The sequence below is a fragment of the Pseudochaenichthys georgianus genome, chromosome 12 (genome assembly GCF_902827115.2).
Source record: "Pseudochaenichthys georgianus chromosome 12, fPseGeo1.2, whole genome shotgun sequence".
NCBI lineage: Eukaryota > Metazoa > Chordata > Actinopteri > Perciformes > Channichthyidae > Pseudochaenichthys > Pseudochaenichthys georgianus.
This window is the reverse complement of record NC_047514.1, coordinates 21,349,567-21,370,419: the sequence shown is the minus strand read 5'-3', so window position 1 is coordinate 21,370,419 and position 20,853 is coordinate 21,349,567. Positions and strand designations below refer to the sequence as shown.

General features: G+C 42.5%; 3 protein-coding genes across 7 annotated transcripts; 1 reads left to right on the top strand and 2 right to left on the bottom strand.

Moving 5' to 3' along the window:
- Positions 1–1,476: 1,476 nt before the first annotated feature.
- mzt2b (mitotic spindle organizing protein 2B) lies at positions 1,477–6,326 on the bottom strand. 4 transcript variants are annotated; one of them, XM_034095291.1, is made up of 5 exons: positions 6,227–6,326; positions 5,869–6,060; positions 4,895–5,058; positions 3,399–3,536; positions 1,477–2,288 (listed from the first exon to the last, which is right to left on the bottom strand). In XM_034095291.1, the coding sequence occupies exons 2-5, from the start codon at positions 6,033–6,035 to the stop codon at positions 2,140–2,142; spliced, it is 618 nt and encodes a 205-aa protein (XP_033951182.1). In that variant the 5' UTR covers positions 6,036–6,060; positions 6,227–6,326; the 3' UTR covers positions 1,477–2,139. The 4 variants fall into 4 exon arrangements, with proteins under 4 accessions (XP_033951182.1, XP_033951183.1, XP_033951184.1 ...); XM_034095292.1 differs by having other exon boundaries at positions 1,477–2,285; XM_034095293.1 differs by lacking the exon at positions 3,399–3,536.
- A 564-nt stretch (positions 6,327–6,890) lies between these two features.
- trim23 (tripartite motif containing 23) lies at positions 6,891–12,677 on the top strand. 2 transcript variants are annotated; one of them, XM_034095467.2, is made up of 11 exons: positions 6,891–7,032; positions 7,920–8,082; positions 8,354–8,475; positions 8,556–8,834; positions 8,923–9,105; positions 9,350–9,565; positions 9,968–10,102; positions 10,227–10,356; positions 10,456–10,566; positions 10,722–10,846; positions 11,458–12,677. In XM_034095467.2, exons 1-11 carry the CDS (start codon positions 6,934–6,936, stop codon positions 11,635–11,637), a joined length of 1,743 nt encoding a protein of 580 aa, XP_033951358.1. In that variant the 5' UTR covers positions 6,891–6,933; the 3' UTR covers positions 11,638–12,677. The 2 variants fall into 2 exon arrangements, with proteins under 2 accessions (XP_033951358.1, XP_033951357.1); XM_034095466.2 differs by having other exon boundaries at positions 11,443–12,677.
- Positions 12,678–12,995: 318 nt separating this feature from the next.
- Positions 12,996–20,557, bottom strand: ppwd1 (peptidylprolyl isomerase domain and WD repeat containing 1). The gene is made up of 11 exons (XM_034095465.2): positions 20,403–20,557; positions 20,174–20,276; positions 19,586–19,689; positions 19,334–19,454; positions 18,780–19,227; positions 18,508–18,698; positions 14,739–14,928; positions 14,468–14,649; positions 14,297–14,378; positions 14,035–14,217; positions 12,996–13,220 (listed from the first exon to the last, which is right to left on the bottom strand). Exons 1-11 carry the CDS (start codon positions 20,533–20,535, stop codon positions 13,077–13,079), a joined length of 1,881 nt encoding a protein of 626 aa, XP_033951356.1. The 5' UTR covers positions 20,536–20,557; the 3' UTR covers positions 12,996–13,076.
- Positions 20,558–20,853: the final 296 nt, after the last annotated feature.

Here is a 20,853-nt window from a genome sequence, read left to right as displayed (position 1 = left end):
AAACACATCCAAAACGCTGGAGTGGATGCCTTTGGAAAATGCACAGTCGTGGAAGGCCACGTTGGTTAGCTCAGATCCACACTGGCCCCTTCAGGAACGACCAGGAACTACAGTCTGCGAGTTTGTAAATAAATTCCCAGCCGTTTACCTTTGTCAAACACATTTGGGTTCCTCCAAGCAAAACAGGGGAGAGCACCAACAGCTGGCCAGTATTTATTTTCAGAAGTGCAGTCAGAGGGGTGTCTGGGCTTCCTTGATCATGAGCTAAGCTGCCATTACCATGACCACTGATAACAGTAGGAATCGTAAACAAGCTAATCACCGAGGGCCCTATTTGTATTCTCATTTGTGTTTGCATGCACTGATGTGCGGGGGGGGGGGGGAGGCCAACACCACGAAAAACAGGCGTGGGTGGCGGGGGGAGACTGGGATGGAGGGTGGGGTGTGAGGGAAAGGGTTAAGTTCCCTCCCTGGTTGCATGCTGCTTTCTCTTGCTCTGTCAAGCCCCATTAAACCTGCGACACCACAGCAATAAGGTGCCATCAATTACAGGCACGCTGCCATCAATGCAGAGCCAGGAACACATAAACCGGACAAACGGCCACATAAAAGACCCGCAGCTGAAGCCCTGCAGCCTGCCACCTCCACAGCATCCACCCTCTGCATCACCTGTGAGGGAAACTCTCCGTCTGTGTGGGAACGAAAGGATGCTTTGTTTCAAATACACACAAAATGCATTCATTTCAGACCCACTTTCATTCATAATAGCAAGGAGAGAGGTTGGAGAAAAGATGTGGGTGCAACTGTGGGACAAAAGTGATGCAGTGTGCTTCTACTGCCCCCATGTGACGGAGCAGAAAACTATTCAGAACCAGAGAGGCAGCACATTTCAAACTGAAAAATATTAAATATATCAACCCCTCTTCACATTCATGACCATCGCAGTTAGAGTAAGATCAATAGCGGAGAGCATTCTTGAAAGTAATTCTTACAAATGTGCCTCGTCTCAGAATAGCTGATTCCCTCAAGGCTCTGACTGTATGTTCAAGCATTCAGGAAGAGAAAGACAGAACAGCTGTACTCATTCAGAGTCAGGAAGACAGAAGAAAGGCTAGCCACGAGAGAAAGAAGCCGCCTTTCTGTGCCTCTAGCGTTGTTATCGATCGATGCGTGTATCAAGATTCTCTGTGCAAATCACCAACAAATTGAAAAGCAGGATTTCAGTATTTAAAAAACTGAAAAGCAACAAGAAATACAAGATTACAAAGGCAATGGAAGAAGGACAAAATCAACACAATCCTTGAAAATAAAACAACAATGGTCATAAATACTGGATTTTTCAATGTGAAGTGTACTTAAAAATGAGGATAAGAGTGCTTGGAAACCAACTTGAGATATTAGATGAATAAGAGTTCAAGTTTGATTGATGAGTAACTCATTCAAAGTATGCAAGAGATTGGTCATATCAGGGAAGAATATTGTTATTGGATTTATTAAAGTCATTTTATAAAAAAGTTGCACATTGAATACAGACATTTCCATTTTGTGTAGAAAAAGTGAAATATTTCTTAGTTTTCATACTCTGAAAAGTTAAACGCAACAAAAAGCTTTCCTCACTTACAGTAACATCTGCCAGAACAACAAGTGAAGAGACATCCGGACCATCTTACATGATGTTTGAAATGTAAAGGATTGCTTTACCCAAAATACAAAAAGAACATTAGTGATACCTACTTAATTCAATTAGCTCCTGAACTTGCCTTGGAACAATGATAATATTTTTTTGTTTTTGTCAGTATCAAAGTCATCCAGAGATAGTCTTCTTTATGTCCATTACTACACTCGAAATAGCAACTGCAAATAAATAATTCAGCGTACTTTTAACCGTGCCAATTAGCCAAAATGTTAACAACCATAGGCTGAAATACTGTGAATACGTTACATGTTGATACTGTTATCTGCACTAACAAAAATAAATTCAACTCTCATGTACTGATGAAAAGAAAAAAAGGATCCAATGTGTTTTTTGTAATCTGGGAGAAACAACCCTTTAAAAACACATCACTCAGTTTTACATAGAGATAAGTTAGATGTAAAGAAAACTACATATTTACAAACGGTGTCATGTTGACCTGGGGCTCATGTGGAGTTTATCTGAGAGGAGGAACTGCTGCTGCCGGAGCTCTTGGTCTTCGGCCCCCTGGTGGCGCTGGGCTGCCGCTGCACCCGCTGGCTGGAGGCCTCTCTGCTCCTCTCACTGTGGCCCGCTGCTGCCTTACTGCGCACTGCTGAGAAGAGGAGGAAACACAGCAAGTTAAAGGGCAGACCATAGGCTGGGGCAGACGGACGTTTAGCTGGGATGATTGTAGCTACACATGCTCCGAGAACATGACAAATGGAGAAGGGCGATGATGACATGGAAAAGATACACACACATTACACATACAGAAAATGACATTTTTTACAGACACAATTTCTTAACTTATTTTAAATGCAGTTTATAGCACTGCACATCAACACTGCACACTTGACTAAAGCTGGGAGAAGAGGCGATAGGCTTTTGGCAACAACAGCTGTGATCATTCAGGTTGTCTCAAGAGATGTAGGCAAGGCCATGTTACATTTAAATAGGGAGACCAAGAACATTATTTCCCTTACAAATAAGGTCAAATAAAAAATAAATAATAAAACACACCCTTGCTCAACTCTACCACAACCACACCTATACTTAAACATACTTAGTCAATTCATGAACCCCTGCTACGAACGTTATGTTAAGTCAAGAAGTCCTGGTATATTATCCCCTTCGAGAAAATGCTTTCATATGTGAATTAAAGCTGCAGGTAAAGTGTCAAGATAAGATAAGATGTCATTTTTTAATCCCAATTTCGGAATTTTTTTCGTTGAAGCATCAAGCGGTAAAACAATAATAATCATATTTAAATAGGAGATTGGGAAAGCATTGCTGGAGAAACTTTACATTCTAGCCACTAAAACTCCAATTAACAATATATTGTGCAGTGGAAATGTCCACATGAAATGACCCACTGTAAATTACTCTGCATGCATGTATACACACACACACACACACACACACACACACACACACACACACACACACACACACACACACACACACACACACACACACACACACACACACACACACACACACACACACACACACACACACACACACACACACACACACACACACACACACACACACACACACACACACACACACACACACACACACACACACACACACGAGGAGAGCAGAGCATGTTATGTTGATGCCGGTCCATGGAGTGAGGAAACATGCAGTACACTAATGACAGTAATATAGGCAGGCAAGCGGACAGATGGGGGTGTGGACAGAGTGCAGCAGAGGGGACCTTGAGAGTGAGGAGGGTTAGCGTCTTGGGGGCCGTAGACCACAATCTTAGTGCTGACCCTTGTGGCTCTGGGGCCAGACGCTGAGGGGGGGGCTGCAGGACGCTTAGGGCTCTTTCCAGAGACCAAAGAGTCCTCTTCTTCAGTGAACAACAGGCACAGGAAAAACAGAATTCAAAAGTGATAGAAAATAAACCAGAGAGTCCCGTGACTGACATGCACACAGTGAAGATTTATTTTTGAAGACTATCTACTTTATATCCTCGTTCTTCAGTTCACCTTTAAGTGACTGGAGAGGGAGTTTAGTGAGTGAGGGGATTAGGTGATGCAGAGTGCAGGAATGAGCCTCTACTACAGTGTGAACAGTACATGAGGCAGTGGTTCTCAAACTTGTTCTGTCATCCCCACTTTGAACAGGTGGGCCTTTTCAAGCCCCACCTGTCCCTCATCGCTACAACACAATGGCAGGCCAAGCTTAAAATGGTCAAATGTATCGTTCTATAACAGGGGTCTCCAGCCTTTTTTAGGATGAGAGCTACGTTCAAAAAATAAAACAAGTCGTGAGCTACTTTTACTCCTCTTTTTTTATGTGTGTTGCAGTGTATATAATTAGCACATTTTAACATTATTATATGCTTACCTTAACCTTTGTTTAACCTTTGTGTGCTGTTTGGGGCTGTGGGACCCGTTTCCAGTGTTTACTAAAATAAAATGTATTCAATTTCATTATTTTAATGTGCGTTATTTGGGGGTGGACCTCACATCCTCTAGGGGGGTCCGGGGGCATGCAGCCCCCGGAAGATATTTTTTTAAATGTCGAAGTGAAATGCATCAATCTGGTGCACTTTGAGCACAACATGATTTCATGGATACAGCTCTCAACACTCAGATGAAAGGGAACAAAGGTTATTGTATACTTTTCAATAATCCAAACATCTTGTTTATTCTTATCTTACCTAGTTAGTATTCTTTCTTTTTATTTATGCATATTTTCTCTCTCTCTCTCTCTCAATTTTGGTTGACTTGTGAAGCAGGAATTACAACTCCTAAATCACACTATATACTTAACTTAACAATAATTAACCTTATGAATAGTTTACACTCTCACAAAATGATAGTTGTGGTGTTTAATGTCACGCAATCAGTTCTTTGTTGGTGTGTTCCGTTAACTGTTTTGAACCCTCTTCATTATTATTCTTTATTTTCCTGCAGATATGCAGCTGAATTACGCTGCCATGGCTGACTGTGACACCTGAATAGAAAGTAACCAATGTTATTGCTATATATTATATTATATGCCTTAAATATGATATCAAATATGCTGTGAAAAAGGCCCCCGCTCCAGTGTGTATGTGCATGTACAGATCTTGCTCACCCTCATGTTGGTTGCAGCTCATTCAGTGGAGATAACTGACATCTGCACAACTTGTGTGATGAGCCCTTAAACTAGGCTTTCCATATAAATATAGTAGTGATTGTGTGTGTTGCAGACATTCACCTCTGGCTTCGGTTGGTGCCGTGGTGATGCTGGTGGTGTGGGGCACCGTTGAAGACTCCCCGATGCCGCAGCTCTCAGCGACCCTCTGACCTGCCAACATCGCCTTCAGAGTCTGGAAGACCGCTTGAGGAGCCACGTTCATCTTCAACAGGTCCACTATGATCCTGGGGTGGGGGAGGAAGATGTGAAGTCAGAGTTCCTGTTTATGAGTCCATATGCACTACAGTCACGTTTCTGCTGATTATATTCAGTGGCGGAAGAAGTATTCAGACGCTTTACTTGAGTAAAAGTACCAATTGATTATTGTCAAAATACATCATTACAAGTAAAAGTCCTGCATTCATATTCTAGCTTACAAAGTATTAAATGTACTTAAAGTGTAACAAGTCAAAGTAATCTTTGTGCAGTGCGTAAATAATTTATAATTATATTTATAAATGTGACATTTCTAGATAGTATTGTTGCATCAAAGTAGGATTGTATTGCTCATTGGTCACTTGCAACATTCCCTTGCATTATTTTATTTCTTTGTTTCTTTTTGCACCATTTTTTTATTGTTTTATGTCTAATATATATGTATGTTGCATTGTTGAAGGAGCCTGGGATTTCAGGTATTAATTCCATACTGTTCCAACTGTGCATATGACAATAACATCTTTGAATCTTTAAAAAACAGTATACATCAATTGTTGTAGCCAAACAAAATTTTGATTGAATTTTTGTAAAATATTTAAATCATCACAAAACTCTTTTGTGACTTAAAAAGTGAGTCCACTAGTTAAGAGATGCCATTTGTTAAAGGTAGGTACAGCTGTTAAATAGATGTAGTGGAGTAGAATTACATGAATTCCTTGTAAATGTAGTGGAGTAGAAGTATATAGCATTAAATGGAAATACTCAGGTAACAAGTAACTCAACATTGTACTTAAGTACAGTACAAGTACTTAGTTACTTCCCCCTGTGACTGCACCTACTTGAAGACCTCCTGGTCCATGGTGACCCCCGCAGCCTGGGTCAGCTCGAACAGCTCCGCCTCCTCCGTGCTCAGGACCTTCTTCTTCTTGATGGCATATTTCTGCACGTTGCTGGTGACCAGCAGCGCGGGGGAGTCCGGGGCAGGGGGGGCCGTCTGCTGAGACATCACTGAGGCAGGTGGATCTGAAAGACTGAAGAGGATACAGATGGGGAAGTTATTAAAGACACTGGGTCAATAGTGCTGTATTGTTTCCAGTTGCCCGCCCTGAATGAACACATGGAGGAACTACTTTATTTCCTCTTCAAATATTACACACGTAACAACAAACGACTATTGTAATACATTGAAACACCTACCGTTAAAATAACAGTTATTAGTTGACGGTAAGAGTAGAGTTCCGTTAGCTAAAAACTGTCCCTCTTGCTAGGGCTAGATCCAGGAGAGTCGCGTCAACAATACGTCATCAAAACAAGACAAACAGTGTGACTTCTTCGCCGTAATTGATGTTCATAAAAATAACTTGATTCCCTCAGATATGATATGATTATACTGTTTTCATTCCCATTTTTCTGTATTAATCAGGTATCAGTCAAGTCAATGCGTAAACAATACTTTAAAGTAATGCACATGCGCTTCAAAGAAGAAAGACGATAACTGTATACGTTATTTTGTAATGCAAATGTTTTATTGTCATATGTACAGTAGCAACACTGCGGAATGAAAAAGTCCCAGACTTCTTCAACAATGCAGTATAAGACATAAAACATAAAAGATAGTGCAAAGAAAGAAAGAAATAAAATAGTGCAAGAGAATGTTGCAAGTGAACAATAAAGTAATTCAGGAGCAGTGAATGTACATGTGGAATAGAATACAATTAGCTAAAAACGGAATGCAGACAGTTGTGGACACCTCAAATGTTGTTCCACTTTTTTTGCTGTTTAAACATGAATAACAAATAAATAAATGAATGAATACACAACACAGAAGACGAAAGAACGAAACCGGAAGTAGTTGGGGGATTCTCCTCTCGCACCTGCTCAGTCATCTGCGCTGTCGTCCAAGAATGGCCGCTGCTGCAGCAGGAATACACAAGCAGGGAGCCCTAGCGACGATGGAGCCCTGCATCAGACACGGGAGGGGGGCTCACGGAGGCAACGTCAAGGTTGGTGTAATGTCATTAAAATACACTGCCGTGTTATGTTCGATGTGATCGTGTTGTTTCGTTAGTTTGCTCAATGGATCGACAGTCATTTCGTCTTCGTGGATTCTGATTTGGCTGCTGCGTTGGTGTCAGTGGATGCCAAACAGTCGGCCAGATTTGGCAGGAAAATAATAGTAAGAATGTTATTGCTTGTGTGTTTTTTGTACTCGTCTTTGCTATATTCGTGCAAAATCCCAGCCTGGTGTTTGTGTTTGCAGTATGCTAGCAGTCTACTAGCTGGCGTCATAGCTGAGAGTTGGACTGCAGCTCCTCTGTGTGGCAGCCTCAGTAACGTGATCGATTTTAAAAGTATCTGCACAGTGTTCATGAAAGCAGGGCACAAAATAAGCCCCTGCCAAATCCTGAAAGAGTATGCAAGTGGTTGTTACATTTGCCCAATTAACAAGATGTAAAAAAGTCAGAAGTCAAAAGGCCGGTTGTCAAAAAAGTTGTTTGATCCCTGCATGCAAGTTAAAACCTGCCACTCACAAAATTGCTCTTAGCAGATGTCATGTCAAAATAGCATTTATCAAAGATCACAGTTATAAATCAGGAGGGTTAACCATCTTACATGCTATGAGTGGAGCAGACTGAATCTCACACACATTCAGAGACTCTTAATCTATACGACTCCTGTATTCTCTTTAAGTCCTTGTTGTGCATCAATCTGCATGCACATAATAATAATACATTACATTTATAAAGCGCTTTTCCTGGTGCTCAAAGCGCTACATTGTAAAATCAGTGCCAACTTCCCGATATATCTTTCCTCTGATTTTATCTGCAGCAGTGACTGTCAAAGACAAGGTTGTCTGTTAGTTAATCAATACATGTTTTCTCACCTACAGGTGCTGGAGTGTGGTGTGTGTGAGGACGTCTTCTCTCTGCAGGGGGACAAGGTCCCTCGCCTGCTGCTCTGTGGGCACACAGTGTGCCATGATTGCCTCACCCGGCTGCCTCTCCATGGAAGAGCGGTCCGCTGCCCCTTCGACAGACAGGTCACTGAGCTGGGTGAGTAAGGGTGCATAATAAAAGATTCAACTCCTGTTGTGGATTTTTAGGCATTTTCTATTTCGAAATATCTTGGCCAGTCTTTGCTCAGTATAAACCAGAGAAGCCATGAACATTTACACACCAAAAAGCATGAACATCAAGCCATAAAAGTCCATATCTATTTCTGTAAGTATTATTAAGACAGTTTTCTCTGTTTGGAAGTAAAACTATTAACCTTTTGATGTCCTTTTGTCTTCAAGTTTATCCTTTTTACCCCACATCTGTTTAGGTGACTCTGGAGTTTGGGGTCTGAAGAAGAACTTTGCTTTGCTTGAGCTCTTGGAGCGTCTCCAGAATGGAGCCAGCAACCAGTCAGGAATGGCAGAGGATGTTCTGAAAGGCATGGGAGAAGTAAGGAAACCCATACATCAGATCAAATATCACCATCACAACTACAGCACCTTCCACTCACAGTTCTTCTTTTCCACTAGTGTATAATCCGGTGTGATGAGGATGAGAGCCACACGGCCTCCATGTACTGCACCGTGTGTGCCACCCACCTGTGTGCCGAGTGCTCCCAGCACACCCACTCCACCCGGACGCTGGCCAAACACCGCCGGGTGCCGCTGGCGGACAAACCTCACGAGAAGACCCTCTGCCCGCAGCATCAGGTCCACGCCATCGAGTTTGTCTGCCTGGAGGAGGCCTGCCAGTCCGGGCCCCTCATGTGCTGTGTGTGCAAGGAGTACGGCAAGCACCAGGGACACAAGGTAGGATAACATAAACTACAGTTGAACTCCTGTTAGATATCCTCATCTAGAGAGGCATGCTCATGTGTTCACCGTTTCTCTTTTTCAGCACACTGTTCTTGAGACTGAAGCGAATCAGATCCGGGCGTCCATTTTGGACATGGCCCACTGCATCCGCTCCTTCACAGATGAAGTGTCCGAGTACTCCAGGAAGCTGGTGGGCATCGTGCAGCAAATAGAGGGTGGAGAGCAGATAGTAGAGGACGGAATAGGCATGGCGCACACTGAACATGTAAGGATTTGACTGAAAAATCACAATCTTTAGATTTAAAGTAGGTGGTTAACCGGTAAAACTTTAATTAAGAATCTGAACTATTATTCTCTATTTTAAATGAATATTAATACATTGTTAGCTTCGTTTTTATTGTCATGTATCATCTGAGCCTTTTTTCTGTTATTTTGAAACATTGAGTCTACCTCTGTTCTAAAAAATGCGCTTTATAAATACATTTGACTTGACTTCCTGCCTCCGCCAGGTCCCCGGCACAGCGGAGAGTGCGCGGTCCTGTGTGCGGGCGTACTTTGCAGACCTCCACGAGACCCTGTGCCGGCAGGAGGAGATGGCGCTGAGCGTGGTGGACGCTCACGTCAGGGAGAGGCTGATCTGGCTGAGGCAGCAGCAGGAGGACATGACCATCCTGCTGTCCCAGGTCTCCACCGCCTGCCTGCACTGCGAGAAGACTCTGCAGCAGGTAGGAGACGACACACACACACACCCAAATAAATACCTTGATCTTTTTAAGAAAGAAGAAAAGTTTCAATCAGTACCTCAGTATTTTTCATCCTGCACCCTAAACACGTCTAATTAACTAAAAGAAACCATTTTTAAATATGGCGCAGTCAGGAAAGGCGCTGCATACATCAGATTCTAAACTTACTGCATTTTAATAGTGCAATAAACGTCCACTAATGTGGCAGTTTTTGCGCTGACAGGATTAGATTATTATATATATGACATAATATGGAAAGGACCCTACAGATAGATCATATTTTCTTTATTTTTTGTTTTATCCAGTTACCTTTTTCATTGGGGCCTCTATATCTGATACGATATAGTGATATCTCTGACATATGTTGCTTCTCTCCTGCTGCAGGATGACTGCAGGGTGGTGCTGTCCAAGCAGGAGATCAACTGTTTGCTGGAGACGCTTCAGAAGCAGCAGCATCAGTTCACAGAGCTGGCAGATCACATTCAGCTGGACGCTGGCATCCCTGTCACCTTCACCAAGGTGGTACACACTATCCACCATGATTGTGTCTCCTGCTGGTCTGCTCGGAGCAGCAAAGAATTGCTTCACTAATAGTTCAGATGTTGACTTTGTTTTAATATGTCGCAATATGTTGTTGTTTCAGGACAACCGGGTCCACATCGGCCCCAAGATGGAGATCCGTGTTGTAACTCTCGGGCTAGACGGAGCTGGTAAAACCACCATCCTCTTCAAGCTCAAACAAGATGAGTTCATGCAACCCATCCCCACTATTGGTAAATGCATCTCTAGTATAATCAGATTGTAATTATTCGACATAAATACAAAGATTTTGCTCTTAAAAAAAAGAAGCTTGTTCTCTGTTTTTGTCAAAGGTTTCAATGTGGAGACGGTTGAATATAAGAACTTGAAATTCACCATCTGGGACGTGGGTGGCAAACATAAGCTCAGACCGCTGTGGAAACACTATTATCTGAACACCCAAGGTACTGTTGGCGCTCTATATACTTTGAATATCTTTGTGTTTAATGTTATTCTAAATGTCACGTACAGCTTTTATAGCGCAGGGTAAACACATTTCAATATAGTTTTCCATTTTGTTTTTCACTTAATCCCTTTTGTACTCTGCTTCTCCGTGCAGCGGTGGTGTTTGTGATTGACAGCTGCCACAGGGACAGACTGATGGAGGCTCACAGCGAGCTGGCCAAACTACTGACGGAGAAGGAGCTGAGAGATGCCTTGTTGCTCATCTTTGCAAACAAACAGGTAAAGGGAATAATGATAATGCTTGTTTTTACACCATACAGCTGTCCCATATTTTTCTCATATATCTGTTTGCAGATATTTGCATTACTTATATAGTTTACAACATACAGAACTCGTTATTTACTTATTATGTGCATTGTTAGTCCATGGCGGCTTTTTGTATATATCCTTTTTCTTCCAAAAACCTCTGTGTCCTTAAATGCTATTTATTCCTAACATTTATTTGTCCAGCATTGTTTTCCTTATTCTAATCTGTTATATATATATTATGAGTTGCTGCTCATGCTCTTTCTGCATGTCATGTATTTATTGTTGCTATGTATATAAATGTCATGTTGTTGTATGTGAGGGGACTGCGGATGGAAATGTGCTTAAAGCTAAAATCCGGCTCATTTACGCTTGTAAGCATTGTTTTGTTTTAAAGTGCTCATCGATGTGCACTGTCCCGGTTCAAATAAACGATTAAATGAAACGAAAAAATATCGATTTCTGTTCATGTACATGAAGGAATGGAATTCCTCTTGTGTGCACTCTGCAAATACATCTGATTCTGCTGTGAATAACCTTGTCTTAGCTCAGACAGAGTTGATGATCAGTTTGCATGTCTGCAGGACGTCCCCGGGGTGGTGTCGGTGGAGGAGATGACGGAGCTGCTGAGCCTCCACAAGCTGTGCTGTGGGCGGAGCTGGCACATCCAGGGCTGCGACGCCCGCAGTGGGATGGGTCTCCACGAGGGGCTGGACTGGCTCTCCAGACAGCTGGTGGCTGCCGGGGTCCTGGACGTCGCCTAAATGTAACATCTATTCTGGCCCAAACTGACTCTCCCCTAACAACCGAACCCCCCCGGCCTTTGCTCATTTCCAAATATGAACTCCTCAGCCTGCGGCTTTAAGCCTCCTCATCTTCCCCTCTTTGTGCCCCAATGTGGGCAAAGGAAATCTTTCTTTCTCTCGCTTCACTGAATCAGAACGGAAACTACAAAACCCTCCCAGCCTGAGAAATAAACTCACTTTCCCCAAAACCTGAATTAAAACTCCCATCATGCTTCTTCTCGAAGGCAGCTTACACGGTCCAGCACATTGCTTACTGTTCTCTTTGTTCTATTAACCAGCTGTTTATCGGGCACCTATAGCTAGCTGATGTTAGTCCAGTGTTAATAATGCTCCTTGTGCCCTGACAGTGAACTCTTATCTATCTCACGCTATTCATCATAACAACCATGTGACAGTAATCCCGACTAAATGCAAGTAGTCTGTATTTGTAGTGATCGTATACCTTCTGTTGATTCCGTATACTCCTGAGAAATAACTTTAGCTACATTCAGCATATTTGCAGGTGAGATGGGACAGACACGGTCAGTACGACTCCCAGTGGCTTCAAACCGGTGGAATGTTCAGAGTGGCTCTTTCCTCACTTGGCCTCGACACATTCTGTGAGCAATAGTGGTTGATGTTTCATGGGGTCTTTGTAAGTCTGCTGTTTGAACCTATTTAATGCACAGCTGTTCTTGTTTTCTGTTACAGAACGAACTGTTTACTGAAATTATTTGAGCGGGAATGTTACTTTGACATGAGGCACTAGGAGAAAAGTTTTATGCACCGATTCTGCCTCAGTTTTGTGGAGTCTCGCACCCAGAATGCGTTGAATACACTCGTTTGCTGCATCACTACAATTTTGTATTTGGAAGCAAATTAACCATCTGCCGTTTCGTAGTAGACTTGAGTTTTAACCTCACTGATAATATCTATTCAAACATCTCATAAGTCCTGTTTATTAGTGTGGAGTGCTTCAGAGATGGTACATATTTTAATCAGCAGCCTTCAGTAATAAATGTAATGTGAAGCCTAACACTCTCGGTATTAGGGACCCATCATTGGACTTTGATTTCATCTTTATTCATTGCTATGTAATGTTAACATGTACCTATATTAATAAAGAAAAAAAATGCACGTGTTAAAGCCTTTCTGCAGTTTGTGAAAACATTTGTTTTTGAACATAGAAGCACAAGGCACATCAAACCTTTGTTACAGTGGACTTGATAATGGATTCTGTAAATTATTCATAATGTGTTGCTGTTAAATAAACTAAATGACCTTATGTGTGGTTTGAGGCTTCTTTGAGCGATTACCAACTAAAAAAAAACTGTCACTTGTCTCTTTCAAAGCATTCTTTAATAACTCTTTCTGGTAAAAAACGAAACATCACTGTACAGGACGCGATGAAGACACGATCACTTTACAGTGATGTTGATGATGCTGATGTCTTCATACGGTTTGTCGGTCTTGGGGTTGATTTTGACATTGGAGATCCTCTGGACGGCCTCCATGCCCTTCACGCATCTTCCAAACACCGTGTGCTTGTTGTCGAGCCAAGGCTGAAGGCAAAAACAAAGAGCACATGAAACATTTATTATTAAGATATTCAAGCCGTTTTCAGGGATGAAATCTGAAATTGGAACCTGTTTGTCAACAGCTGTGCGTCACTTTGGGACGCTATTTTAATCAATTTACCCCACTGTGGTTTGTCAAAGTTTTACTGTTGCTTAGTCAATTATATTCTTGATACAAAACCGTAAAACTAAAGATTTGTAATAGTATTATGTTTATGTTAAATAGTAAGATAGATATCAATATCGTGAGAATTTGAAATGCAGCAGGGTTTCTCTTTTGCACATTTTTTACAATATAACCTATTCTCTGACTAATCTAACATGAACATATGTTTTGTCTGCTCACAATGTTTCATAGTATATTAAACTGATTTAATTTTCTTTAGGCATTAGAGACAGAAATAGTTTAAGATGAGAGGGGCTGGTGGGCTGATTTAGTCAGGCGAACTTAGCCTAACCTTCTGCAGCTTCATATTAACAGTAAAAGAGGGTATCTTTATCTTCTCATCTCATGGTGTTGTTGAAAAGGCAGAATAAGACACGCACTCAACCTCTGTGCACATCATATGTAATGTTGGGCTGCTGTAGCCTCAATGGGAATCTGATGGCATTCACTTCAGACTGAAGCCAGGCTGGAAATGTGAAACCACTGCATGTCCAACTTGGTGAAAATGTCTAAGCCTCTTTTAAAGACAACTGGCTTGAGGCTCCGATCTAAACTCAAACAACTTCCAGAACATTAAAGGAATGTGTGTGAAATGGGTCTAAGATGGTTTGCCATTGTGAAGTGTAAACTTACAGTTGGAACAACAGTGATGAAGAACTGTGCACCGTTGGTGCCTGGGCCTCCGTTTGCCATACTGAGTGTGTACGGGCGGTCGTGTCTCAGCGTGGAGTGGAACTCGTCCTCAAACTCCCCCCCCCAGATGCTCTCTCCTCCCATGCCCGTGCCTGTGGGGTCTCCTGTCTGGATCATGAAACCCTGAGCACAAAGACACAGATTTAGACGCAGCTCAGTCAGATAAATGATTAGATCTGACTTACCACAGAGGAAAACTCACCTTGATTACTCTGTGGAATATATGTCCGTTGAAGTAGCTGTTCCTGCTGTGAACACAGAAGTTCTCCACCGTTTTGGGGCATCTAGGGAAAAAAATTAAAATACTACTGTTAATATATGTTGAGTTGTAAAGAGGTTTCTGAACAAAGACCTGAAAGAAGTAGAAACGTACTCCACGGGGAACAGCTTGATGTGGATGTCTCCCATGGTGGTGTGGATGATGGCGCTGTCGGACACTCTCTTGGGGCCCTCGGCCTGAGTGGCAGCCATCACTTCCTCCTTTGAGGGCTTCTCGTTGAAGATGTCTCTGTCCGAGTCAGCACTCTTTGTATCCTCTGGTTCTCTCTTTGAGAACTGAAGGAATGGAACAAACGTATTTAGACATATAGTATAACTAAATATGTAGCTGTATCATTTTAGATTTGAATGTCAAGTTCTCTCACCATGTAGAAGCGGTTCTTCTTAAACGCGGTGCAGAATATGGTGGGGTCCGGCATGGCGTTGTCTAAGGCGGGGTTGTCACATGCTTTCATCTCAACAGTGGGAGCCACATGCGTGGCTTTAGCGATCCCCTGGAACAGACTCAGCTGCACCACACGGACGTTCTCCAGCTTCCCGAAGATCCGCACACATCTGAGGAGCAAAATCATCATTAATCTCAATATATACTTGACTTCAAGGTTTAATTAACCAACCATCTCCAAAATCATTTGTTAACTCTTTCCACCCAACAAAAGGAGTAGATGCAGGTTATTTTTAACAACGGAAGTTTTCATTGGTCTTTAATGTTGTTTCAGTGGAGTCTAAAGGAAGTGTGTTTTATGATGAACGTAGAATTATTGTTGTAGCTTTGAATAGAAAAGCTTAGAGCCAAAAATGAAGCAAAAATATGCAGGACCACCATGGTCACTTTTCCCATAACTTCTCATCTGGCTGAAGCAAATCAATACTTGTGACTATTGCAAAAAACAACAACAAATGCCTCCTAAATTCCAGGTAAATACAAAAGCCAGATTTTTGTGTGTGGGTTTGTGTCCAGCAGGAAAGTGGCTTTAAAGACAGTTTCCCCTTAGACCCCATTTACACGCAAACGCATACGAAACGAAATCAAAAAAGTCTTCCCTTCCGCACGAGACCGCTGGAGACACTGTAGTATATAATAATACACCAAAAGCAGCGAAGAAGACCCCCGAGCATGGTTGCCCTTCTGTTCATGCCCCGTGGTGGATTTAGCAACATGTAGTTCATGTAATTCTTCATGTCCACTTGTTGCTGATGGTTGTGGTAGAGGAGCTGTAGATTTTGCACTGACATCTGTAGCATGGTCAGTAGCTACTGACCATGCTACAGCAGCGAGCAGCAGAGGTGGGGAGAGGCGGGGCTATGGCTTCATCGTTATCAGGAAATGATCGTATAGGGCAGGGGTGGCCAACCAGTCAGAGATTAAGAGCCACATTCTTTCTCTGTTACTGCAAAGAGCCACATCAAACACACCGTCACTGATACCGCTTGTTTCAGCATTTTGTTTTCTGGAGACAAGATTTCAACCACGTCACTGATGCATTTTTGTGGCATTGGGATATATTCTTTAAATCCTCTGGAGCAGAGAGAGGAGCTGTGGATTATTGTTATTGATTAATGCATCAGTGTTTCTTAGGGTCAAAAACACTAAACCCACAACTTAAGATGAAAGCGTTTAGTTTATTTAATAAAAGAACACATTATTGTGCGGGGCTCCGTTGGTGGGGCGCAGCGCCCCTCCAAGACAATGGTAGGGGAAATCAACAATCGGTTTTCCCCCCCTCAAAGGTGATTGGTTCACTGCATCGCAGGTATTATTGTGATTGGCTCTTGGGCCACATCAAAATTAGACGCGCTGTCATCCTTTCATACTGACACCACACATACACACCAGGGTTTCCGTTAGCCGGTAATTACCGGTTTTTAGCTGGTAACATTTATTAAAAACCGGTAAATTCAAAACCTGCCGGGCAAAATGTCTGGTAATAATTAGGGAGGCTCCGATCGATCGGCCGCCGGTCATTATCGGCCGATATTCACTCTTAATAGTTTGATCGGTGCTCTCTATAAAGGCCGATCAGGAGAGCTGGGTCTGATCGATATGGACATAAACGCGAGTGAAGTGTAACCGGAGCGAGAGAGCGATCAGATCAGCTGCTGAGTCTGACCGAGACACGCAGCTCTGTATAATCACCTGAAGCCCCGCCCTCTGTTTAGCGAGCTGCAGGAGCTGCATGAGAAACTGACGGGCTGTCAGGAGAGAGAGGGAGGGAGAGGGGAAAAGAGAGGCTCCGTTTCTCCCGTGTTATTATTCAAATGTAATGTAAACTTTTGAATAATGTACGTTATCTACTACAAGTATTTTTGTTTGAATGTAATAATTATGTTGTTTGTTGTATCATTTATTGAAAAATGAATCTGAATTTTTCGATCTGTTACGATTATAAACTGAAGCAATATAAAAATGAGCTTTAAACATCAGCATATCTGCTCATAGTCCAGTGATTACCTGCTAACGGAAACTCTGCTACACAACTCTTATTATTATTATTGAAATATGACCGGTAAGTTTGAAATTTGTCCGGTAAAATAAATTCTGCCCGGACATTTGACCGGCGAGAAAAAATCCTAGCGGAAACCCTGATACACACGTAGGGAGAGCCGGGACCAAAGTAACACGGGACCAAAGTAACGGAGCGATTTTATCCGAGCCCAAACAACTTTGAACGGCCAAATTACGTCAGAATTATCAGCATTCAATACTTAACAGACCTACTAAATATCAGATTTAACTGTCAGGAGTAGCTAGTGTTGTCACGATACCAACATTTTGGTTTTGATACCAAGTCAAGAATTGCGATTCCGATTCTTTTTCTTAAAAAAAGAGAAACAGTCTTAAATGTAATTATTGTGATTTATTTCACACCGAACCATAACACAAACTTTTAAACAATGACAACAATAAATAAAATAAATGACAAGAATTCGTATTAAATCAAATGAATACATTTCTTACAGACAGGCCTCGTGGTGTCCGTAGGCTTGCCCTCACTGTCAGAGATATCGCTCAAATACTTCCAAATTTCGCTTCTGGCGTCTTTTTTGTCAACAAGCCGAGGCGCAGCGGCAGTTGCACTCCCACTCGCAGCCATGCTTCTCGTTTTCTCACATGCTCTGGCAGCTAGCGTGTGCACGAGAGAGGGGAGGCACTTGAGCGTGCTTGAGAGGGAGGGACTGCAGGCACAGCTGCAGTGCAGGGAGTGGAAGCAGAGCGCTGAACACACACGGCTCTTATTAAAACGGCGCTTTCTCACCGGAGTACTTTCCCCCGTCATTCTTAAAGTACCGATACTAATGAAACGGAGGAATCGTAATGTTTTTAACGCCAGGGTATCGCGGTACCTTTCAAGTATCGGTACACCGTGCAACCATACTTGCCAACCTTGAGACCTCAGAAATCAGGAGCATTTCCAAAACCACTGCTTATTGTAGTTGTAAGTGCACTGTAAGTTGTAAGTGCACTGCCTTGCGGCCTGTAGCACCATCCTTGATGGAGCATATTTGTGGGCTAGACCTGTATTTTACAGGAAAGGAGTGAGCAGAGGGTCGAGTTGTCGATTCTTGTTCTGTTTTCTGTGACTCCTCTCCCTCTCAGACTTTCAGTTGCGCGCGCTACTAAAGAGACGTGCTACCATGGAAACCAAACAATGGTGTAGCTGTATTAAAGTCCGAGTGGAAACAGTCCTGAGTAAATCTGATTTTGTCAGAAATCGGGAGAAATATGACCCCGGGAGGGCAATGAAATCGGGAGTCTCCCGCGAAAATCGGGAGGGTTGGCAAGTATGCATGCAACACTAGTCAGGAGTCAGTGTCTCTCCCCCAAACTCACACATATACAATTCGATATGAACTGAAGAGCCGCATGAAACTAGGCAAAGAGCCGCATGCGGCCCGAGAGCCGTGGGTTGGCCACCCCTGGTATACACGGCTCCGTGGTACACACGGAGCCGTTTGCCCCCCCCAGAGCGTTCCGTTTGCAGATCTATCCACCTTGGGACCCGTTATCGTTTGCGGGGTCCGTTCCCGCGTTTCCGTTACGGCCACGTGTGAACGAACGGGCTATACGAAGGAGAAAGGTAGCGGATACAACCATTTGCGTTCTCGTGTAAACAGCACATTATATGAACGCACCTGTTGGTTTCCACATTGATGACTTTGATGCCCAGCATGGTGCCGTAGAGCACAAAGTGACCGGTCTCATCAAAGATTATGTTTGTCAGCCGGATCCCGTCCACCTTCTCCAGTTCTCTCTCCACGGCCATCCGCCTCCCGAACTCCATGTCAGGGAGCTGCTGCCTCATCTGCTGCAGCTCTGTGAACATCTAACATATGAAGCAGCAGTGATAAGCATGTGAATTAGACACTCATTAAAAGCTGAGGTTGAGTGACATGTGAGTACTTACAGATAATGATTCATCAAACACTCTCATCAGTTTTCCTGTCAGGAAGCGGAAGATCCGGACTTTCCTGTCAGAAGCAATGGTGGCCATTTTCTTCCCGTCAGGAGAAAATGTAAGGCTGGTGGGATAGGTTTTGTGTTTTGCAAATTCATACAAGTCTGTGTCTGTTTTGTATTCCCAATGCACATATTTGGGGAACTTGAACTCATTTCGGAGGCCAGTCCAATACTCCAACATTCCTGCTTTGTCAGCAGAGACGATGACCCTAAATTTGGGATTCAGGCGGATTTGGGACAGCGGGGAGGCGTGCATCTTGTCGAAGATGTGAAGGGGCTCGTTGCTTCCCCTTCCGTCATAGACGAAGATCTTCCCTGTCGATTTTTCCGAGCAGGCTATCGTGGAAATGGCATCTCCAGGATTGTACACCCACTCTGACTGGCCTGGGTGAAAGCTTCACAGAGGAAGGATAAATGTCATGTTACAGTGGGAAAAAAGTGTCCAGAATCTTAGTAAACATTTCATTCCTAAACATGCACAAATACAGTACATTAACCTACCCCAACTTCAGCATATTGATCATGTCAAAGTTGACCACATCAAATACTTTCATGGCCTGATCATCACCAACAGTACAGAGAAGAGCCCCTTCCGAACTGACTGCAATGCTTTCAATCACACCTGCAAAAACACATACAAAAACAAAGTTTACAATACGAAGTGCAAACACTAAAATATATTTAAGGGAAATAATCACGTTTCCTTTTTCCATCAATAAACAATCAGTGAGAAGTGGTCAATTCAAATCATACCGAGATGGCTTCGAAAGTGCTTGACAAACTCTATTCCCTCATCTTCCCTCTTCTTCCAAAACTTGACATGGCCATCCTGGCTGGCGGTGATAATGAAGTCTGTCCTGAAAATGAAATATGTTGTTTCATTAGAAGCAAACCCTGGGGCAGAAGAAGAAATAAAGTAATGCTCACCTGCATACATATTTATAAATAAGATGTGGTCATAATTGTGTTGGAAAAGCTTTTATATGATTTAATAAGAGTGATTTGAGAGACATTCACATCAAATAACACACTAAATTAAAGTTTGAAGTATATTGACCATGGCACAGTCTTTTCTCACCAGTTTATTGCGTTATTTTGCGATGAATCATGAATGTTTGCACTTGATTAGCACAAAATACATGCTATTAATACTGTACTGATAATTGAGCCACACCATTTTAACTGTAACTGAAAAATAGACATCAGTATAATCCCTGTTACTTTGCAAATCTCCTTTATCAGTTTTGCATGATAATTAGTCTTGGAAATATTGTAAGTGGACATAAGGGTGAAGTATGTTGTGTCTAATGTAATAGTTAAGTTTGTTGGGCATGCACTTACTTGGAACACACTATGTGTGTGATAACGTCTCTGTGCATGTAGCTCCGTTCATACATTGCAGCTGAGGGCAGGTTGTCCAGGTAAACACGCTCATATTCCAGTACTGAGGATATAAACAAAACAAACACACAAGAGTTAGCGGGAGTTTTGTTAGCATGGTTAGCATTGTTTAGCAGAAGCTACAAATGAATACAAAATGTGGCGATGGCTCTAACTGTCATAAACAAACCTTTTCTTTTCTTGGGCTGGGAGGCTTCGTTTGGCATGGGTCCGACCCACTCCTCTTCTTCTGCATCCCCTTTTTCATCCTGAACGTCTTCTGCTTTTCGCTTGAGCTCCACATTGTTTTCTGCCTCCGCCATTGCTGACAAATCTTCCGCGTCGTGCTTTCGTTGTTACGGCACTTCCGGTCGGCGCGTAGATTTATGAATTTTTCTATTACTAGTTCATATCATGCGGGATGTAATTAAACAAATAATAATACACGTTTTTAAAAAGTTTATTTTTTTCTGAAGAATGTAATTTACGTAGTTTTTTATTGTAGGCACTTTATACACAGATATTAGGGCAACAATGTATGCTGCTAAAATAACTCGTTTTACAGGTACAAACTAAAATTACATTAGTATTATGGTTCCTTCTTGTTTTCTGCGTTTTTGGAAACAATGTCTGTATAATGC

What these genes read in the sequence shown, in the direction of transcription:
- mzt2b (XM_034095291.1), bottom strand. Translation starts at nt 6,035, where the DNA reads ATGTCTCAGCAGACGGCCCCCCCTGCCCCGGACTCCCCCGCGCTGCTG. An exon ending in GGCACCAACCGAAGCCAGAG is followed by an intron (nt 3,537 to 4,894) that starts GTGAATGTCTGC and finishes TGTTCACTGAAG; the next exon opens with AAGAGGACTCTTTGGTCTCT. An exon ending in TAACCCTCCTCACTCTCAAG is followed by an intron (nt 2,289 to 3,398) that starts GTCCCCTCTGCT and finishes TCCTCTTCTCAG; the next exon opens with CAGTGCGCAGTAAGGCAGCA.
- trim23 (XM_034095466.2), top strand. Translation starts at nt 6,934, where the DNA reads ATGGCCGCTGCTGCAGCAGGAATACACAAGCAGGGAGCCCTAGCGACG. An exon ending in TCCCTGTCACCTTCACCAAG is followed by an intron (nt 10,103 to 10,226) that starts GTGGTACACACT and finishes TTGTTGTTTCAG; the next exon opens with GACAACCGGGTCCACATCGG. An exon ending in GCAACCCATCCCCACTATTG is followed by an intron (nt 10,357 to 10,455) that starts GTAAATGCATCT and finishes TTTTTGTCAAAG; the next exon opens with GTTTCAATGTGGAGACGGTT.
- ppwd1 (XM_034095465.2), bottom strand. Translation starts at nt 20,535, where the DNA reads ATGGCGGAGGCAGAAAACAATGTGGAGCTCAAGCGAAAAGCAGAAGAC. An exon ending in CCAGCCCAAGAAAAGAAAAG is followed by an intron (nt 20,277 to 20,402) that starts GTTTGTTTATGA and finishes TTATATCCTCAG; the next exon opens with TACTGGAATATGAGCGTGTT. An exon ending in ATCAATATGCTGAAGTTGGG is followed by an intron (nt 19,228 to 19,333) that starts GTAGGTTAATGT and finishes TCCTCTGTGAAG; the next exon opens with CTTTCACCCAGGCCAGTCAG.